At 43.5% G+C, this 20,760-nt stretch overlaps 1 protein-coding gene across 4 annotated transcripts in view; it reads right to left on the bottom strand.

The window, feature by feature from the left end:
* Positions 1 to 20,760, bottom strand: part of lcmt2 (leucine carboxyl methyltransferase 2) — an 87,911-nt gene that overhangs the window by 46,865 nt on the left and 20,286 nt on the right. For 3 of the 4 annotated variants that reach the window (XM_038789003.1, XM_038789001.1, XM_038788999.1), the window contains exons 9-12: positions 17,548 to 17,808; positions 13,355 to 13,579; positions 12,623 to 12,720; positions 89 to 276 (exon numbers count right to left, since the gene is read on the bottom strand). In XM_038789003.1, the coding sequence (XP_038644931.1) occupies positions 89 to 276; positions 12,623 to 12,720; positions 13,355 to 13,579; positions 17,548 to 17,808 (772 nt within the window). The remainder of the gene's footprint in view (positions 1 to 88; positions 277 to 12,622; positions 12,721 to 13,354; positions 13,580 to 17,547; positions 17,809 to 20,760) is intronic. The other variant, XM_038789002.1, reaches the window with a different exon arrangement.

Genomic DNA, 20,760 nt, shown 5'->3' with positions numbered 1-20,760 from the left:
GGAGGATGGTATTGGATACAGGCTAAACAAAAAGGGAGAAAAATAGCTATCAATTTTGGTTTGTGCTGTTAAAGATTTATATTTGTACCTTGGAATGAAAGAAGAAACTGTTTCTATTCTGTCCCAAATAAATCCAGACAAGGTTGGTCGAAGATGAAAAATGGATGCTAAAGGGATCCGAGCCGCTCCTAGTCCTCCAGCAATCAGCACACCACCTTTCCACGAACAGGCACTGTGGGAATGACGACTTTCTGGAGTGGGCCCATTAACTGGAATCTGCAAAGGGAAAAAACACGTGCATCGTGTAATTAAGTTTGGGTTGAAAGATCTGATTTTACCATCTCAAACAGTAACTTTTTCTCAGTGAATTTTTAAATTCAGAATTACGATGTTTGTGGAGCATTTAGCATACTGAATCTATCCATTGAGATATTTCATTACCCCCCCTCTCAGGATGCCGAACATTCTACCCACAAGAGATATTCGGCTCACTGACCTGTTGTGTCCTGGGTTGTCCTGATGCCCCATTTTAATGACATTGTATGTTAACTACTTTCCAATTCTTGAACCCTATCCCCATTTCTAATTATTCCCTTAAGGAACTCTCAAATATCAATTTGATAGGCCACTTCATAAGTACTTTTGTATAAAGCACATTAGGAAGGATCCAGTGCTTGTTTCAATTTGACTTTTGCCAGCCATAATTAACTGCCTCATTTTTCAATTGTATTTTTAAAATTCATTTATGTGATGTGGACATTGCTGGCTGGGCCAGCATTTATTGCCCATCTCTAATTGCCCTTGAGAAGGTCGGGTGAGCCCCCTTCTTGAACTGCTGCAGTCCATAGTGCTGTTAGGGAGGGAGTTCCAGGATTTTGACCCAGCAAGTGAAGAAATGGCGATATCCTTCCAAGTCAGGATGACAAGTGGCTTGGAGGAGATATTTCTGGTGGTGGTGTTCCCATGTGGCTGCTGCCCTTGTCCTTCTAGATGGTCATGATGTGGAGATGCCGGCGTTGGACTGGGGTGAGCACAGTAAGAAGTCTTACAACACCAGGTTAAAGTCCAACAGGTTTGTTTCAAACACGAGCTTTCGGAGCACGGCTCCTTCTTCAGGTGAATGGAAAGGCTTGTTCCAGAAATGTTTATATAGACACAGTCAGAGATGCCCCGGAATGCGAGCACCTGCAGGCAATCAAATCATCAAAGATGCAGAGAGAGAGGTAACTCCAGGTTAAAGAGGTGTGAATTGTCCCAAGCCAGTTCAGTCGGTAGGCCTCTGCAAGTCCAGGCTTGTTGGTGGGGGCCGAATGTAATGCGACATGAATCCCAGATCCCGGTTGAGTCCGCATTCATGCGTGCGGAACTTAGCTATAAGTTTTTGCTCAGCAATTTTGCGTTGTCGCGTCTCCTGAAGGCCTCCTTGTAGAATGCTGACCCGGAGATCAGAGGCTGAATGTCCTTGACTGCTGAAGTGTTCCCCAACTGGAAGGGAACAGTCCTGCCTGTTGATAGTCGCACGATGCCCGTTTATACGTTGTCGCAGTGTCTGCATGGTCTCGCCAATGTACCACGCTTCGGGACATCCTTTCCTGCAGCGTATGAGGTAGACTACATTGGTCGAGTCGCACGAGTATGCGCCGCGTACCTGGTGGGTGGTGTTTCCACGTGTAATGGTGGTGTCCATGTCGATGATCTGGCATGTCTTGCAGAGATTACCCTGGCAGGGTTTTGTGGTGTTGTGGTTGCTGTTCTGAAGGCTGGGTAATTTGCTGCAAACAATGGTTTGTTTGAGGTTGCGCGGTTGTTTGAAGGCCAGTAGTGGGGGTGTGGGGATGACCTTGGCAAGATGTCCATCCTCGCTGATGATGTGTTGGAGGCTGCGAAGAAGATGTCGTAGTTTCTCCGCCCCAGGAAAGTACTGGACGACGAAGGGTACTCTGTCAGTGGTGTCCCGTGTTTGTCTTCTGAGGAGGTCGGTGCGGTTTTTTGCTGTGGCGCGGTGGAACTGTCGATCAATGAGTCGAGCGCCATATCCCGTTCGTACGAGGGCATCTTTCAGCATCTGTAGGTGTCTGTTGCGCTCTAGATGGTGGTAGTCATGGTTTAGAAGGTGCTGCCTAAGGAGCCATGGTATGTTCCTGCAGTGCATGTTGTAGACGGTAAATGCTGCTGCCTTTGTGCGTTAGTGTAGGAGGGAGTGAATGTTTGTGGATGGGGTGCCAATCAAGCGGGCTGCTGGTTGGTGTTAAATTTCTGGAGTGTTGTTGGAGCTGCACGCATTCAGCCAAGTGTGGAGTATTCAATCACACTCCTCACCGTGCCTGTAGATGGTGGACAGTCTTTATGCTGGCAGGAGGTGAGTTACTCGCTACAGGATTCCTAGCCTTTGACCTCCTCTTGTAGCCACAGTATTTGTAAGGCTAGTCCAGTTCAGACTCTTTCACTACTTGCTCCACAACGGCAAATTCAATTTCTGTACTGAAAAACCAGCCCAGTCTCCTCCATGAACGCCGAAGGGTTGGTTTTGTATGTGTGTCATGACTTGGTCATCTGTCAATGGACTTGTAGCCACCTAAAATGGATGCTGAGCTACAAAATAGGTCAACCGCTAAGACTGCTGGGAAACAGACAGTTTAGCCAGAACAGCAGTCTGCAAAGAGCAGTTTGCATTCTGCAGCAGCAGAAACCAGTTTGGGCTCAGGTGAGAAGACCTTAGCTAGGTGCAAATGGCAAAACGCTTTGCATGCTAATGAGGCCATCAGACTTGAACACCCACACAATAGATACATTTGGTTCTGAATGGACACATTCTAATCAAGGCCCAGACATCGAGGCACCAGAAACCTCCAAACAAAAGGGCATAAGAAACGCCCCCTCCATCACGGAGACCCCCTCGCATTGGGGAATTAATCCAGTATCGATAAGAAATTGATCCAATAGGTAGAGCCCGCCCGAGAAGAGGGAAGGACAATGGAACCCCTATAAAAGATAGGGACCTCGTGTTGTCCGGTCTGTTTTTTCCGTGCTCCGGCTCTGACCACAACTTAGAAGATCTACCTGACTCCAGCCGTTGAGCACCAGCCGCCGAACCGTAAGTGCCAGTACGACGCTCGCTACGCGAACTAAGCCCGCTAGAACCCCCAGTGACCAGAACGCTTGCTGAAGGTTGCAGCCCCAAGACCAGGACGAAGGCCTCGCTCCCTGACCTTGCCTGTTCCTGTTAGATAAGTATTCTGATTACTTTAGTTTAGTCATAGCTTAGTCTCTTAGTGTGTGCATGAATATTTATTATTACTGTATAATAAATATTATCGTTTGGACCTTACTAATCGGTGTATCGTCTTTATTACTTTGAACTTGACCTTGGAATACTTGTGACGTTGTCTATACGGCAACTGGCGACTCCTAAAGCTGAATAAATACATACAACAGAGCCTAGCGGTGTTAAGCACTTGGAAGTTAATACACCCCAATAAACGCGTTTTACGCCCATAGTAAAACGTGCAACAGACTGTACATCTCTTGTTTCACCTACTTGACACAAATATATTTGTAGAAATGCTCGATTAAAAAAAATATTTTCCCACAAGAATAACCTCACCAACTGCTTTAACTTTCTTGACTCGTTTCTGCATCTTTGCTACCTTTTCATATGTTTCATTTGATCCACTTGCTTTATACTTTAGGCACAATTTGCTTTTTGTTTTTAATCACTTTACTTTCACTGTTGCACAAGTCAGTCGTTTCCCACTGCTATCTTGAATGGTGAAATCTGTTCTATGTATATACTATTTCTAAACAGGATCAATAAAAAGCAATGCAACTGCAGATGTTGAATATCTAAGAAGAAATGATAGAAAGACTTGCTTAGATGCTTCATTAGAATTGGGGAAATTACATGGCTAGGATTTAAGAAGGAGCATGACAAATGGGAAAGAAGGGACAACAGTACACCCACAAGGAAGGAAAATGGGTAGTCGTGTTCAAATGGAAAACAGGAAAAGGTTCTGCTTTTTCTTAAATACTGTTCGTACTATTTTTTTCGGTCCTGGTGAAAGGTTCGGTCCTGCAAAAGTGAGTAGCCTATTTTCTCCAAAGAAGCGCACTATCTTGCTGAATGCAGGACTTTTCACATTTTGAATTCTAAACCTGGGCCGGAATTCTCTGGCCATTGGGATTCTCTCTTCCTGCTCACAGCACACATCTGCCTGCGGGTTTCCTGGTGGCGTGGGGCGGATTTAATGAGAAATCCCATTGACAAGCGGCAGGAACAGAGAATCTCGTCGCCAGCGAACGATGTACGGCTGAAAAACACGTGGCCGGGAATGGGTAATCTAGCCCCTAGTCTATTTTTCTTGAACCCCATCTCTCTAATAGTGCTCTCCAATCCAGTTACTTTAGCTCATTCCTCAGTAACTTAAAATCTGCATTTCTAAAATTGCATTTTCTTAGTTTACTCTCAATATATCATTATAAGCTTGTACTCTACCTCATCATAATCCTAGAATGATAGAATTTACAGTGCAGGAGGCCATTGGGCCAATCGAGTTTGCACCGGCTTTTGGAAAGAGCACCCTACTTCAGCCCACATATCCACCCTTTCCCCGGAACCCAGCAACCCCACTTAACTTTTTTGTTTTGGACATCAAGGGCAATTTACCCATGGCCAATCCACCTAAACTGCACATCTTTGGGCTGTGGGAGGAAACCGGATCACCTGGCGAAAACCCACGCATACACAGGGAGAACGTGCAGACTCCGCACAGACAGTGACCCAAGCCGGGAATCGAACCTGGGACCCTGGAGCTGTAAAGCAACAGTGCTATCCACTGTGCTACCTGCTGCCCCTGACTATGACCTGCTCTACTACCTCCACAATTCCAACAGCCCCTTTGGTCATGTAGGTTCCACAGAAAAATTCATTGTGTCTTGTATCATGGCAAATTTCTTGCACTCATGCAACTCATCCATATCGATGGGGTTTCCATCTTTTCTGTCCTCAGAATAGATAAACCTATCACTGCTATAATCAAGTTGTGCTTCACATAAAAGGCTGCACATCCCACTGCTTTTTCCTATCACTGCAAAGTAATGTGTATCCACATCCATATACCCAACCCACTGTTAAACCAGGTCCTGTGATGCTCATAATTAAGTCTCCCTCTCCAGCAAAGGTCTCAAATGTTTCCCAACTTATTCACAAGACTTCCAGCATTTACATCTAGAACTTTAAAAGCATCTACTTTCCCTCATCCTTATAAAAGCAAATTACTGCAGATGCTGGAATCTGAAATGAAAGAGAAAATGCTGGAAAATCTCAGCAGGTCTGGCAGCATCTGTAGGGAGAGAAAAGAGCTAACGTTTCGAGTCCGATGACTCTTTGTCAAAGCTTTGTCAAATTCGTCCCCATCTCTGTTTTAAAGGATCATCCCTTTAGTCTGAGACTGTGCCCTCAGGTTCTAGTTTTTCCGAGTGGAAACATCCTCTCCACTTCCACTCTATCCAAGCCTCGCAGTATCCTTTTTCAATAAGATCCCCCCTCATCCTTCCAAATTCCAAGTACAGACCCAGAGTTCTCAACTGCTCCTCATTATGACAAGCTCTTCATTCCAGGGATTATTCTTCCCCAGGCCATCTCCAAACCAGCACATCCTTCCTTTGATACGAGATCCAAAACTGCTCACAACAGTCTGACCCGAGCCTTATACAGCCTCAGAAGCACATCCCTGCTCTTGTACTCTAGCCCTCTCAACATGAATGCTGATGTTACATTTGCCTTCCTAACTGCCGACTGAACCTGGAGAATCTTGAACTAGGACTACAAAGTCCATTTGTGCTTCTGATTTCCTAAGCATCTCTCCATTTATAAAATAGTCTATGCCTCCATTCTTCCTTCCAAAGTGCATAACCTCTCACTTTTCTACACTGTATCCCATCTGCCACTTCTTTGCCCATTCTCCTAGCTTGTCCAAGTCCTTCTGCAGCCCGCCTACTTCCACAATACTACCTGTCCCTCTACAGATCTTTGTATCATCTGCAAACCTAGCAACAGTGCCCTGAGTTCCTTCTTCCAGATCATTAATGTATATGTGAAAAGTTGTGGTCCCAGCACAGACCCCTGAGGCACACCACTATTCACCGGCTGCCATCCTGAAAAAGACCCCTTTATCACCACATTCTGCCAGTCAGCCAATCCTCTATTCCTGTCAAGATCTTACCCTTTACACCATGGGCTCTTAACTTATTTAACAGCCTCCTATGAGACATCTTGTCAAAGGCTTTCTGGAAATCTAAATAAATCACGTCCACAGGTTCCCCTTTATCTAACTTCCTTGTTACTTTCTCAAAGAATTCTAACAGATTTGTCAGACATGACCTCACTTGAAGAAGCTGTGGTGACTCAGTCCTATTTTATCATGCACTTTCAAGTACACCACATTCTCATCTTTAATACTGGGCTCTAAAATCTTATCAATGACCGAAGCCAGGCTAACCGGCCTATAATTTCCCATTTTTTTGCCTCCCTCCCTTCTTAAGCAGGGATATTACATTAGCCATTTTCCAGTTCACTAGAACCCTCCCTGCCTCCAGTGATTTCTGAAAGATCACCACCAATGCCTCCACAATCTCCTCAGCTATCTCCTTTAGAACCCTGGGGTGCAAGCTATCCGGTCCAGGTGATTTATCCACCTTCAGACTTTTCAGTTTCCCCAGAACATTCTCCATATTGATGGCCACTACATTCACCTCTGCCCCCTGATTCTCCTGGAGTTCTGGTATCAGGCATACTTCATGCAACTTTGGTGCCCCTAGAGGCAAAGTTTTTAAATGGGTTGCCTTTCCCACTGGTGAAGAGAGAAAGGTGGGAGGAGTTAGAATCCTCCTTGAGTCTCCTGGGAGATATGTCTAGTGGTGCCTCCTTGTGATCCTTGCAGCAGCTATGACAACAATTTGACATTCCAAGACACTCCTTTTTAAAGTATTTGCAACTTAAAAGGACTTTATCCTTAGGAAGACACTTTACATCTTGACTCTACTTCCCCGGTGGAATAAAATCCTGATTTCTGTGGAGCCTAAACAGTTAATTAGTAAGTTTTATGGTACCTAGTGTTCTAGATCCTGTGCTAGTATATTGGGTACCTTGCAGTCTAGGAAAAGATACTTGGCAACTAATATTGATGAGGAGACATGGGCTAGTATATGGAATTATGCCAATATAGTTCCGGCTTGCCATAGAAGGAAGAAGACTCGGTTCAAGATACTGCGGCCTTTGCACAGCATACCGAGTTTGAGTCACAGGTTTGCTCCTGCTATGTCGCTGATGTACCCAAGTCCTTGGTAGTCGATGGTGATTATATACATTGCATATGGACCTGTGTCAAGATTCAATCCAATCGGTCTGGTGTGGTTAAGGAGCTTGAGAGGATATTTGGCAGGGTCTTAGAATTTAATTCTGGGTCTTCCAGATAGGAGAATTATTGATTTTAATGAAAAAAGGTTGGATAATATCCTAACTCCGAGCTTGGAAAAAAAAATTGCTGTTCCTGGATCAGTTATAAGTATCCTTCAATTCAAAACTGGCATAGAATAGTAATGGAGTGGATTCCTATGGTTGTCAAAATGTAACGAGTGGCGTACCACAAGAATCAGTGTTGGGGCTTTAACATTTTACAATAGGAACCAAAAGTATGGTTACTATATGTGTTGATGATACAAAGATAGGTAGGAAATTAAGTTGTGAAGAGGACATAAGAAGGCTACAAGGGGACTTAGATAGATTAAGTGGGTATGCAAAGATCTAGCAAATAGGGTATAATGTGGAAAAATGTGAAATTGTCCATTTTGGCAGGAAGAATAAAAAAGTATATTATCTAAATGGTGATTGGAGCTCTGAGATGCAGAGGGATCTGGGTGTCCTAGTGCGTGAATCACAAAGGTTTTATATGTGGGTAAAGGCGTAATTAGGAAAAATAATAGAATATTGTTGTTTATTGCAAAATAAATTCAATACAAAAGTAGGTACAGAGCACCAGAGAGACCATATCTGGAGTACTATGTACAGCAGGCATTTTCAAAGTGGGGGTCGCAGAGCCGTTCATCATGGTGTTCCTGATTGCGGGAGTTCACACACAACAGCCGCAGCAGCCGGCTTTAACAAGGCCAGCTGCGAGAGGCTTTACAAATAGCGGCCGCGACCAGCTAAAAAAATGCAAGTGCACTTTGCATGCATGTCCGCTCATCAGTGCACATGTGGCCTGGGAGTGTTGGGACCTGAACCCGGGGTCAAAGTGTAATCATGGCATGCCGGCGGCTGATTGCGTGGTGATCACCGATGATGAACAAGGCTATGACCTCGATCTGTTTTGCATCCCTTAACATTACTCAAATGATCTGGAGAGAGTATATATTCCTCATGGTTTAATCATGGACAAAACTGAACATTTGGCAAGGGATATAATGAAACACATGGGAAATCATCACATCAGTAACTTAATGTAAGCCTACTTGTGACAATAAAGATTATTATTATACATTGTTGCCCTCTGTGTACTGAAGAGTGGCTTTTAAGTTTTTTACTGACCTTTTAGACTTCATTAAAGCATTGAATCGAAACAGTGACCAGTCAATCCCTATGACGGTGGACTTCATCCGCTTGACGAGTTATTGGAATGATCAGTCAACAGGGGAGCTACTCAGAGTTTACGAACTGAGGTACGAAATTCACGTTTTCCTCCTCGAGGAATTGTCCTCTCTGGTTGATTCGTTTCCTGATGAAACTTGGATGTCAACTATGTCTTACCTTGCAGACATCTTTTCAATTCTAAAAGAACTGAACCTCAAATTGCAAGGGAATGAGGATTGCTTTCGGCACTATGAAGAAATCGCAGCTTTCCAAAACTCATTGAAAGTTTGGCAATTGCGAATGCAAATCTAAAATTACTACATGTAATTTCATGTAGTACAGTGATTCAATGCGGCGAAGTGTGAGATGATGCATTTTGGTATGAAAAATATGAAGAGACAATATAAAATAAGGGGTAAAATTCGGAGTACAGTAGCAGAGGAACCTAGGGCGACACAGCAGCACATGTTTAGCACTGCTGCCTCACAGTACCAGGGATCAGGGTTCGATTCCAACCTTGGGTGACTGTGGAGTTTGCGGGCCATCTCCATATCTCCACATCCGCATTACTACATGTAATTACATACGACACATTGAAGAAAACAGCATTAGTGAGGTAACAATAAATGGATTGGCAAGCCTGACTCCAAATTAAGTTGACTGAACTTCTGCGCCTCAGCTTTGACAGCACAATAAAAACATGGCACTAGTCAATGAAACCGTCAGTATTCTGGAGTAGCGTCTCCAAGGCGTATCCAGAGCTGAGTAAAACAAGCATTTTGTTGCTTTTGCCCTTCACAACGACGTACATGTACGAGGTTGGATTTTCCGTCCTCACAAAGATTAAGGCGGCACAAAGGAACCAGCTGAATCGTGCACCCGATATGTGCATAGCCCTCTTCTCCTGTGAACCTGATTGGAGTGCCATCATGAGGACCCAGCAGGCTCACCTCTCGCATTAAAAGAAAGACAAAATGGTGGGCCTCGTAGGTCGGCTGGCGCAGGCCGCATAGGTCGGCCGGCACAGGCCGAGTTGGTTGGTCGGCGCGGGTCGCCAATGTTGCCCGGTTGGTAAAAATGGGTCCCCGTAAAAAAAGCTTGAAAAACACTGGTGATTTAAGGAAGGATGTAAATACATTGGAAACAGTTTGAAGGTTTACCAGACTAATAACTGGAATGGGCAGGTTGCCTTATGAGGAAAGGCTGAACAGACTAGGCTTGTATCTACTGGAGTTTAAAATAGTAAGAAGTGACTTTATTGAAACATAAGAGCGTGAGGAGTCTTTCCAGGGTGGATGTGGAAAGGATGTTGCCTCTTATGGGAGACTCTAGAACCAGGAGGACATTGTTTAAACATAATGGGTTGCCCATTTAAACACAGAATTCTTATGGCACAGAAGGAGGCCATTTCGCCCATTGTGTCTGCACCAGCTCTCCAAATGAGCATCATGACTGAATGCCATTCCCCTATCTTTTCCTCATATCCCTGCACAGGAGTGTTTCTATTCAAATGATCATCTAATACCCTCTTGAAAGCTCGATTGAACTGCCTCCACTATAATTCCAGGCAGCGCATTCCAGACCTGAACCACACTGTGCGAAATAATCTTTTCTTTACTTCTTTTGTCATTTGCTTTTTTTGAAAATGCCTTTAAATCTGTGCCCTCTCATTCTCGATCCTTTTATGAGCGGGAACAATTTCTCCCTATCTACTCTGTCCAGACCCCTCAGAATTTTGAACATCTCTATCAAATCTCCTCTCTCCAAGGAGAACATTCCCAACCTCTCCAATCTATCCTCATAACTGAAGATCTCATCCCTGGAATCATTCTTGTAAACCTCTTCTGCACTCTCTCCAATGCGTTCACATCTTTCCTATAGTGTGCCACCAAGAACTGTACACAATATTCCAGTCGAGGTCGAACTAGTGTCTTGTATAAACTCAGCATAATCTCCTTGCTCTTGTACTCTATGTCCCTATTAATAAAGCCCAGAATACGATATGCTTTATTAAATGTCCTGCCACCTTCAGTGATCTATGCACATATAAAATCCCGAGTGCAGGAGCTATTCAGCCCATCAGGTCTGCACCAACCTTCCGAAAGAGCACTCTGCCTAAGTCCACTCCCCCCCCCCCCCCCCCCCCCCTCCCATAGTCCTGTGCATCGATCATCACTAAGGGGCAATTTAGCATGGCCAATCCACATAACCTGCATATCTTTTGGACTGTGGGAGGAAACCGGAGCACCCGGAGGAAATCCATGCAGATATGGAGATGACCCGCAAACTCCACAAAGGCACCCACGGTTGGTATCGAACCCTAATCCCTGGTACTGTGAGGCAGCAGTGCTAAACATGTGCTGCTGTGTCGCCCTAGGTTCCTCTGCTACTGTATTCAGAATTTTACCCCTTATTTTATATTGTCTCTCCATATTTTTCATATCAAAATGCATCATCTCACACTTTGCCGCATTGAACATCATCTGCCACCTGTTTGCCCACTCCACCAATTTGTCTATGTCCTTTTGAAGTTCTACATTCTCCTCTTCATAGTTTCTAATACTTCCAATTTGCTTGTCATCTGCAAACAAATTATCCCTGCACACCAAGGTCTAGAATAGATCATTAATATATTGTCAGGAAAAGCAAGGGTTGCAAGTCTATTTTGTGGCACTGTATCAAGTGCCTTCTGAAAGTCCATGTGCATCACATCAACAGCATTACCCTCATTGACTCTTTCCATTACCTCCTCAAAAAATCCCAAGTTAGTTAAACACGATTTCCCCTTTAGAAATCCATGCTGGCTTTTCTTAATCAACCCTACATCTTTCCGTGTGACTACTAATTCTATCCTGAAAAATTTCTTGAAACTTGTGCACCACTGATGTTAAAATGATTGATCTGTAATTACTGGGACTTTCCTTACAATCTTTTTTGAACAAGGGTGTAACATTTGCAATTCTCCAATCCTCTGGCATATTCCTTGAATCTAGAGAAGACTGAAAGATTATGGCGAGCACCCCTGCAATTTCCATTCTCACTTCCTTCAATATCCTTGGAAGCATCTCATCCGGTCCTGGTGCCTTGTCAATTTAGGTACCAACAAATTTTTTAACTCATCAATTTTAAACCCTTCTGGGGACAGAGTTTTCTCGTCTCACTATGTCCTCGGTAGCATCTTCCTCCTTGGTAAAGACAGGTGCAAAGTATTCATTTAATACCCAAGGCATTACCCCATCCTCCATGCGAAATGTTGTTTAAGGTCCCTAATCGATCCACCTTTTAATCCTCCTTTTATCACCCCTTTATAATTTTTATGCCTATGAAGACTTTGGAATTCCCCTTTATGTTGGCTGCCAGTCTTTTCTCAAAATCCCGCTTTGCTTCTTGAATGTGCTTTTTCGCCTCCCTTATGAACCATCTGATTCAGATGAGGGGAAATATTTACCTCAGAGAGTTCAAAGTCTTTTTTCAAAGTCAGCGGAAATAGTTTTTGAATATTTTTTAAGACAGAGGTAGAGAGAGATTCTTGATAAGCAAGGGGATGAAAGCTTATTGGGCGTAGGTGGTAACGTGCAGTTGAACTCACAATCAGATCAGCCATGATCTTATCGAATGGCAGAGCAGGTTCGAAGGGCCGAGAGGCCTAATTCATATGTGGAGATGCTGGGGTTATTTCTATTGGAGTATAGAAGGTGGAGAGGAGCCTGAATAAAGGTTTTTTAAATTACAGAGAGTTTTGATAGAATGAATAGAGAAAAAACTTCACCTGGTTGAGGACTCGTTGATGACATCCATTTAAAAATTATCAACGTTAGAATGACATGTCAGGAAAAATCTGTTTACACAAAGGGCTAGAAGGAGTAGTTGTTGCACAAACCACCATCATTTAAGAGAACACTGGAAAAATATTTGAAATAGCTGGAAAAATAGGGAATAATGAAACACCCAGGTAGGTACAATATGTTAAGTATGTTTTAAACAATAATCACTTACATCTGCCCAGCTGTAGTCTTCCAGGTTAAGGAAATGCCAATCATTTAGTACCAATTCTCTGGGATTTCGACCACCATAAATAAACAGATACTTCAGACCTTTTTGAAAAAAAGTAATAATCTCCAATTAGTCATAAAACACGGCAGTTCTAAACAATGGTTGTATCTGGCTTCTGTTTCATTCTTTCCAAAATGCTATCAAAAATTAAAGTCAAGTGCAAAATCTAGAGGCCATCTGGTAACACCGGTCGGTAGTGAACTAATGAATCCTCAGCAAATTGAATCTCAACTCCAATTGACACTGAAACTAAACTATCACTGAGTACCTTGACTGAACTTTTTTTCAATTACAGAACAAAATGGAAATGAAATACAAATATCCACATCAGTTCATAGCATTTACTGAGGAAATTAAAATCTGATTTTTTTTGGTGTAGTATCTCTGAGACTTTACTTTTGATGCTCTGCAACTCCCATTCAACTTGCAGCTCCACCACAGAATCAGGATAAATTTCAACCTCAAGATTATGCCCATGCAGAAAGATGCCAAATGACCAAATATGATGTTGCAATTAAATTTTCATAGTCAAAGCCAGCAATTTCTCCATTTTATTGGCATTTATGATGCTAGAAATTGGAACTAAGTCAGAAATTACATTAAATCCTTTATTACAATTTTGTCTTAATAGAAACTTTTATATAGTATAATGATTTTCTGATCTATTATTTTTACCTTTGTAAATTACTTCTGTTGCTGAGTGGCGCCAGCGCGGTAATGGCACATCGCCATTGCATTCTATCTCCTTTACCGACAAGCCAATGCTGGAGATGGCACCATCACTCGTGTCACAGTTTAAACAAAGAAGACTTGTGACCGGCTTTAGTGGAGATGTGCGGCCACCAAATATTATACAACGTTTGTCACAAAGTGCAGTCATGCTGTGAAACATTCGTTCAGCTAAAAAATTTAAAAACACAAGCCTGATATTAACCAAGTTGAATAGATTACAGATTCCATGAATATTCAGTAAACCTTTTCAAAGCAGGCTCTATACATGCACCATAAAGTCTTAGCATGATCAGGATGGTTCATCTAAGCCCACCCGGGTTTGACACAGACACACACTTTCCCATCCTCATCATCTCATGGCCTGTCATAACATATCTATGACTGAAAGGATGGTATAGGCAGCCTGCTACCACTCCTTGCCTTGTGTTAAAGGCTTTGAGAAACTGGTGTTGTCCTAATTTTTAAATTGTGTCCCACATCCAGGAGACGGGAAAGAAAATATATGCATCTAACGTCAGACTGGCTACTTCATACGATAATTGTTTTTAAAAAATGGACAAATGGCTGGAGTGATAATATGGCTGCTGCTAACTACATGATGGTAGTTTTTTTCCCATTCAGTTACAGGATGTGGGTGTCGTTGATTAGGCCAACATTAACTCCCCATCTATAGTTGCCCTTCGGAAGGTGGTGGTTAGTTGCCTTCTTGAACCACCACAGTCCTTGAGGTGTAGGTACACCCACTGTGGTATTAGGAGGGAGTTCCAGGATGTTGCCCCAGTGATAGTGGAGGAGCAGAGATATATTTCCAAGTCAGGATGGTGAGTGACTTGGAGAGAAACTCCAGGTGGTGGGATTCCCAGGTATGTACTGCTCTTGACCATCTAGATGGTAGTTGCCCTGGGTTTGGAAGGTGCTGTCTAAGGAACCTTGGTGAGTTACTGCAGTGCATCTTGTAGATGATACACGAGGCTGCCACTGTTCGGTGGTGGAGCATTTGAAAGTTTGTGGGCGCGATTCTCCCAAAACGGGAGAAATCGTAAGGCTGGCGTCAAACCCGCCCGGGTTTGACGCCAGCGCGCCCCTTCCCGACCGGGAACCGATTCTGGTCCCCGGTCGGGGCTAGCAGCCCGACGCCGCAAGCTCCGGCATCACGAGCTTAACGAATTTCGTTAAGCCCGCTTGCCGGAGTTAGCGCCGGCTGACGCGTCATATGACGTCAGCCGCGCATGCGCGGATTGGAAGACTCCAACCCGCGCATGCGCGGATGACGTCATCGCGTATTTGTGCGAAACCCGCGCATGCGCGGGCCGGGATGCCCCTCAGCCGCCCCGCGAATGGATACTGCGGGGCGGCGGAAGGACAAATAGTGCGCGGGCATCGGGCCCGCTGCCCGCGATCGGTGCCCACCGATCGCGGGCCCATGGCACCCTTGGCACGGCCGTGGTACTGCCGTGCCAATCGGTGCCATGGTTATAAAAAGCGAGTTGTTCCCGCCGTTTTTACGAACGGCCAGACCAGGTGTGTTTGCCGTTCGTAAAAACAGCGTAAAGGGCTGGGACTTCGGCCCATCGAACAGCTGTGAATCGCTGCCGGCCGTAAAAAAACGGCGGCAGTGATTCGTGTCGGGAGTTGGGCGGGGGGGGGGGGGGGGGGGGGGGGGGAGAGAATAGCGGGAGGGCGGGAAAAATGTCGGGAAGGCCCTCCCGCTATTCTCTGACCCGTCGTGGGGGGCGGAGAATCGGGCCCTGTGGAAGGGGGAGCAATCAAGTGGATTGCACTGTCCTGGATAGTGTCAAGCTTCTTGAGTGTTGGAGCTGCACACTCAGCCAGGCAAGTGGAGTGTGTTCCAATACATGCCTGACTTGTGCCTTGTAGATGGTGGACATGATTTGCAGGGTCAGGAAGTGAGTTACTCGCCGTAGGATTCCTAGTCTTTGACCTGCCCTGGTAGCCATAGTATTAATATGGTTAGTCCAGTTCAGTTTCTGATCAAACTATGATGTTGATAGTGGGGGATTCAGAGATGGTAATGCCACTGAATGTCAAGGGGCAGTGGTTAGATCCTCTCTTGTAGGAGATGTCATTGCCTGACACTTGTGTGGCATGAATGTAACTTGCCACTTGTCAGCCCAAGCCAGGTCTTGCTTGCTGCATTTGGACATGGACTGCTTCATTGTCTGAGAAGTTGAAAATGGTACTGACCATTGTGCAGTCATCCATAAACATCCCCACTTCTGACCTTATGATGGAAGGAAGGTTATTGATGAAGCGGCTGAAGATCATTGGGTCTAGGACACTACCCCGAGGAACTCCTGAGGTGATGTCCTGGAGCTGAGATGATTGATCTCCAATCACAACTATCTTCCTTTGTGCTAGGTACAACTCCAACCAGTGGAGAGTCCCCCCCGATCCCCATTGACTCCAGTTTAGCTAGGGCACCTTGATGCCATACTCAGTCAAATGCTGCCTTGATGTCAAGGGCTGTCACGAAGTTTCGGAGCAGTGTAAACACGGATAAAGGATAATTAATCAAATCCGTGGAATGTAACATTCCTCGCATTTTATAAACACTGCAGCCAAGCCAACACAATGGATTGGCAGACGAGACATATGCACCAACCAGCTATGGATAAAGGTAAAGCTATATGTGACCCCTGATTTCCATCATTGCGATAATGGATCCACAGTTATTTGCTCAAAACACAATGGGTTTCAACAAGGAGCCTCACTAGCTGACTACTTAACCCAAAACCACACTATCACATGACCAGGACTGGAGCTGTTTGAACCTCTGAAGTGAAACCTGACACGAGGTGAGCAGGCTGCCTTTGGCCTGCTGCACTGTAAATTCTATGATTCTATGACCTCCCTCTTTCTCCAAGTCTGTACTCCAGAAAGAATCCTGCATTTTGCCTGCAGAGTGAACTAATTTCCAGGATACAAGAACACTTTGCTGCACCTCAACAGGCACAATCTGCAACTGAGTTCTTTGAACCAAGGATAAGGAATTCTGCCAAACAAAGCCACCTGTAAGAACCTTAATTGGACACTGATTTACTGGGTTTGGACTCACTTGGCATCTTCATTCTTATTTTTATCATGGGTCTCTGCCCTGAATACCTTTCTTTCCTGTTTCCTTCTTTTATTGTATGAAGACAAAAAGGGTGGTTGTTGCCAAACCTCTTCCTTCATTTTGTGTGCGTGCAAAATAAACCAACCCTTTTATTTTACTTTACCTCATGGTTTGCTGTGTGCTTATTATTCAAGGATTGGATCATTCCAAAACTGAAGGGTTGTGGAAAATACGCCACCACTTATAAAGGGGAAAATCAAACATACCTTTCTGTTTACGGACAGGTTTGAGAGTTGAGAGTGGAGAAATCTAAACTGTTTCAATTAATCCCCTCCAGGCAGCACGGTGGCACTGCCGCCTCACGGCGCGAGGTCCCAGGTTCAAATCCAGCTCTGGGTCACTGTCCGTGTGGAGTTTGCACATTCTCCCCATGTTTGCGTGGGTTTCACCCCCTAAACCTAAAGATGTGCAGCATAGGTGGATTGGCCACGCTAAATAGCCCCTTAATTGAAAAAAATGAATTGGGTACTCTAAATTTATAAAATAAAAAATTAATCCCCTCCTGTCTGTAGAAGAAACTAGGGGATCGCCAGGGATTAATCCAATTTGAATTTGACCATAGTCTGAATCATAGACAAAATCTGAATCAGATTTGGAAAGAAACCAATTGGAAGCCAAAAAGGGAAATTTAGTGGCTGAAATTCTGCATGACAAATACACATACCACAGCAAACCCCTTTAATCTCACATTAGAGCTGCACAATAAATTATACTACAAAGATGGACATGGTAAAGGAAGCACAGCTGTACCCCAACATTAATTACCACTTTCAGAAGAAAATTGAAAGAAATGGGAAAAATATAGATTGGCAATGCTTCTTACTTCTTCACTAATAAGATACCAACCAACCGTTAATATTTAGCAGAGTGCGGGAGGGTGGAAGGAGGGAGCATTCAGTGTGGCAATATGGAGTGTGCCACATTATGCAAGACAGCAGAAATTCAAAAGTTAGCTACATTTTAGTCAATATTCAATTACCGCCACTATTTTTAAACTTACTCAACAAATGGACTGATCCCTGATCTCTAACAGAGCTACATTTCCAAACTGGTCCATTTTTAATCATCAGTGATACATCCTTGAGGCGTCCATGCTGGCCATCTCTGCTACCAAATCCTCCACTGATAAGAATTATATTCGGGGCAATATGCGAAGAACAATGGGCAAACCTCCTCAGAAGCGGATTCTCTGTTTCTGTCTCACACAGAGATACAGTGATCTGTAATGGATTAAGAGTGTCTATTTTTTTTAAATGGAAGCCTGTTGAGAGAAAATATATATTCCAATTTAAATTGTCGCTTGGCAGTACAAAACTTGAGAATTGCTGAAAAAAGAAACATGTTGTCAAAACTTTTTGTCTTACACTTGTCAAGTCAGAATTGAAAGAATACGAAATCTCAAAGGGAACAACAATTTATACTGTATGAAGAGGGTGCTGATTGGTTGGCAAGTAGACTGATTGGTCAGGAATGAACCAGGGAATGGCTGTCATCCAAGCTTTTGTTTAGTTGAAAAAGGCACAATGTGTGGACATATATTCTTTCTATTTGCAAAGGACAGGGCCCTGCGTACTAATAAGTGCAGCTTCTACCACAGCTAAGTGAGACACACTGCAAACCTGATTGATAATCTTAAACTGGCTCTTAGTGTAATTCTTAGCACAATCATGATTATTTAGTAGTGGGCGGCATGGTGGCTCAGTGGTTAGCACTGCTGCCTCAAAGCGCTGAGGACCCGGGTAGATCCCGGCCCCGGGTCACTGTCCGTGTGGGTTTTGCATATTCTCCCCATGTCTACGTGGGTCTCACCCCCACAACCCAAAGATATGCTGGGTAGGTGGATTAGCCACGCTAAATTGCCCCTTACTTGGGGAAAAAAAAACATTGGGTACTCTAAATTTATATAAAAAAGGATTGTTTAAATAAATGTCCAATTTCAGAATTACATTTAATGTTGGACACTAGGTTGAGTCTTGCAAGCATAGGCTGGTTGAGAATGGTCAGTATTTTACCTGTCGTGGACAGCTTAAGGCACAAGCCACCAGTCATTGGACATGCAGTCTACGGCATGGCCTATAGCACTGTAGCTCATTCTTATGTCCAAGCAGCTACATATATTCACACACAGGTCCCTGTCCTTTTCAAACAGAAAAACACATCCACGCATTGCACCTTTTTTTAACTAAACAAAGGTTTGAAAGACAGGTACTTTCCTTGTTCATTCCCTATGGTAATGTCTTGACCGATCAGAGGTGACTTGACTGATTTGAATTTAAACAAAAGCTTAGTAGTTAACCGTTACCTGTTGTATTCTCCATGGGAATATCTCTACTAATCAGACTCCACTTGTCAACTAATTGGCACCCTCTCTTGATACAGTATAAATTATTGTTGCCTTTGAGATTTGGTATTCTTGCAATTTCTTCCAAATGAGTAACCTTGGTACAGCTTCGGTAGCATGTCTCTTTGCAGCATATATTCAAATTTGAAAAAAAGAGTTTTACCAGTGTTCACAAAATATATTATTTCTACTGCACGTACTGATCTAGAATAGAAACTTCTCCAAGCTACACTGCTGCTCATGAATTCAAATTTTTCTTTTTGCAATTTGAAACTGATTTATTTCTGGCCGTGTATAAAAAAATTGGACATAATTCACTTTTTAAAAAGCACATTGTAAACCAAATATCTTGACCTAATGTGAAAACACAAGGAAACATGATTTTGCTGACCATAATAATAATAATAATAATAATAATAATCGATTATTGTCACAAGTAGGCTTCAATGAAGTTACTGTGAAAAGCTCCTAGTCGCCACATTCCGGCACCTGTTCGGGGAGGCCGGTACAGGAATTGAACCCACGCTGCTGCCTTATTCTGCATTACAAGTCAGCTATTTAGCCCACTGTGCTAAGCCAGCCCCTTATGATTGTGCTTAGTTGATAAGTACAGTTAGAGATAGGAAGATAGCCAAGTACAGACACTGGAAATGAAGACCTGATGATGCTGACCTGGCAACAATTGAGGGTAAGAAGGGGAAGAAAAAGTGGATGGGCAGATAATATTGAGACATGGACTGAAGGAGGCTTGAAGAAAACCAGAAAAGAAGCAAGACAATGCCCACAGCCCCACCAAGGCTTTTGAAATCAAACATAACCATATATTCGAAAACAAATACATTATCCATAAATGTGGATTTTTCTCTGAAGAATTCGGGATTAAGGATGGCATGACATTTGAGCAAATAAGCATCTATAGTGTTTATTTCTTGCAATAACATCTGATCTATTAATTTGATGCTACCTTCAATCTTGGCAGATATGCAACTTGGAGCACTGGGTCCTACTGGCACTGGTATCGATTAGGTGTTGTTGCTGCGAGAGATTAAGTTTAAAGCCACAAATTTATTAAAAAGAGAGAGAGAGAGACAGAGATACTCCTCCTTGCAGAAAGCGGATTTCCGAATATGGAGCTATTAAAGTAATGTACAAGAGAAGCTATACTTCAGAAAAGCCACTTAGGTCCAGTTCAATAATAAAAGGTACAAAAAGGCATCACAAATTGAAAGCAAGATATTCTGTCAGAATTCAGTCAATGGGAAAGGCTTATTATGTCGAAACCCATCGGGTAATATCAGAGATGGATAAAGTATTTAGGAGGAACCAGAGACAATACTGAAAACTGAATCATTATGGAGAAACACAAGTGCCTGATCAGAAAAGAAAATGGAGCTAACCAAGCAATGAATAAACCAGAGTCAAAACAACAGAACAAACAATGACAGGTAATCAACCAAGTGAGCCATACAAGAACTATAATCTATGAATAATAAAGCATCCCATCAACCTAACAAAGGAGAAAAAGTAATGCAAAAGCCATACAATAACAAGTTTAATGTCAGTGACTTTATTATGTTTGATGCAAATGTAGCTAAGAAAATGCTCTTAATTACAAGTTCCTATTAGTTTGAGGAAGGACTTACATCCATAGCCAAAAAAATTGCTGATTGCTCTTTATGACTTGGCAGCTTATGAATGCTTGCCAGTTATACAGTAAGTCCTCATTTTAAGTCACCCCACCTAAAGTTGTTTCCCGTTAACATCATTGCTCTTTAGGACTTTTCTTAAATCTCTGTCATCGGGAGAAAGGGGAGGGACGCGAGGGGGAGGGTTGCCGAGAGCAGGAGGGAGGGGGCGAGAGCAGGAGGGGGG

Source organism: Scyliorhinus canicula, chromosome 2 (genome assembly GCF_902713615.1).
Source record: "Scyliorhinus canicula chromosome 2, sScyCan1.1, whole genome shotgun sequence".
Taxonomy (NCBI): Eukaryota; Metazoa; Chordata; class Chondrichthyes; order Carcharhiniformes; family Scyliorhinidae; genus Scyliorhinus; species Scyliorhinus canicula.
Note: the sequence above shows the minus strand (reverse complement) of the source record. Positions and strands in the feature narration are given on the sequence as shown.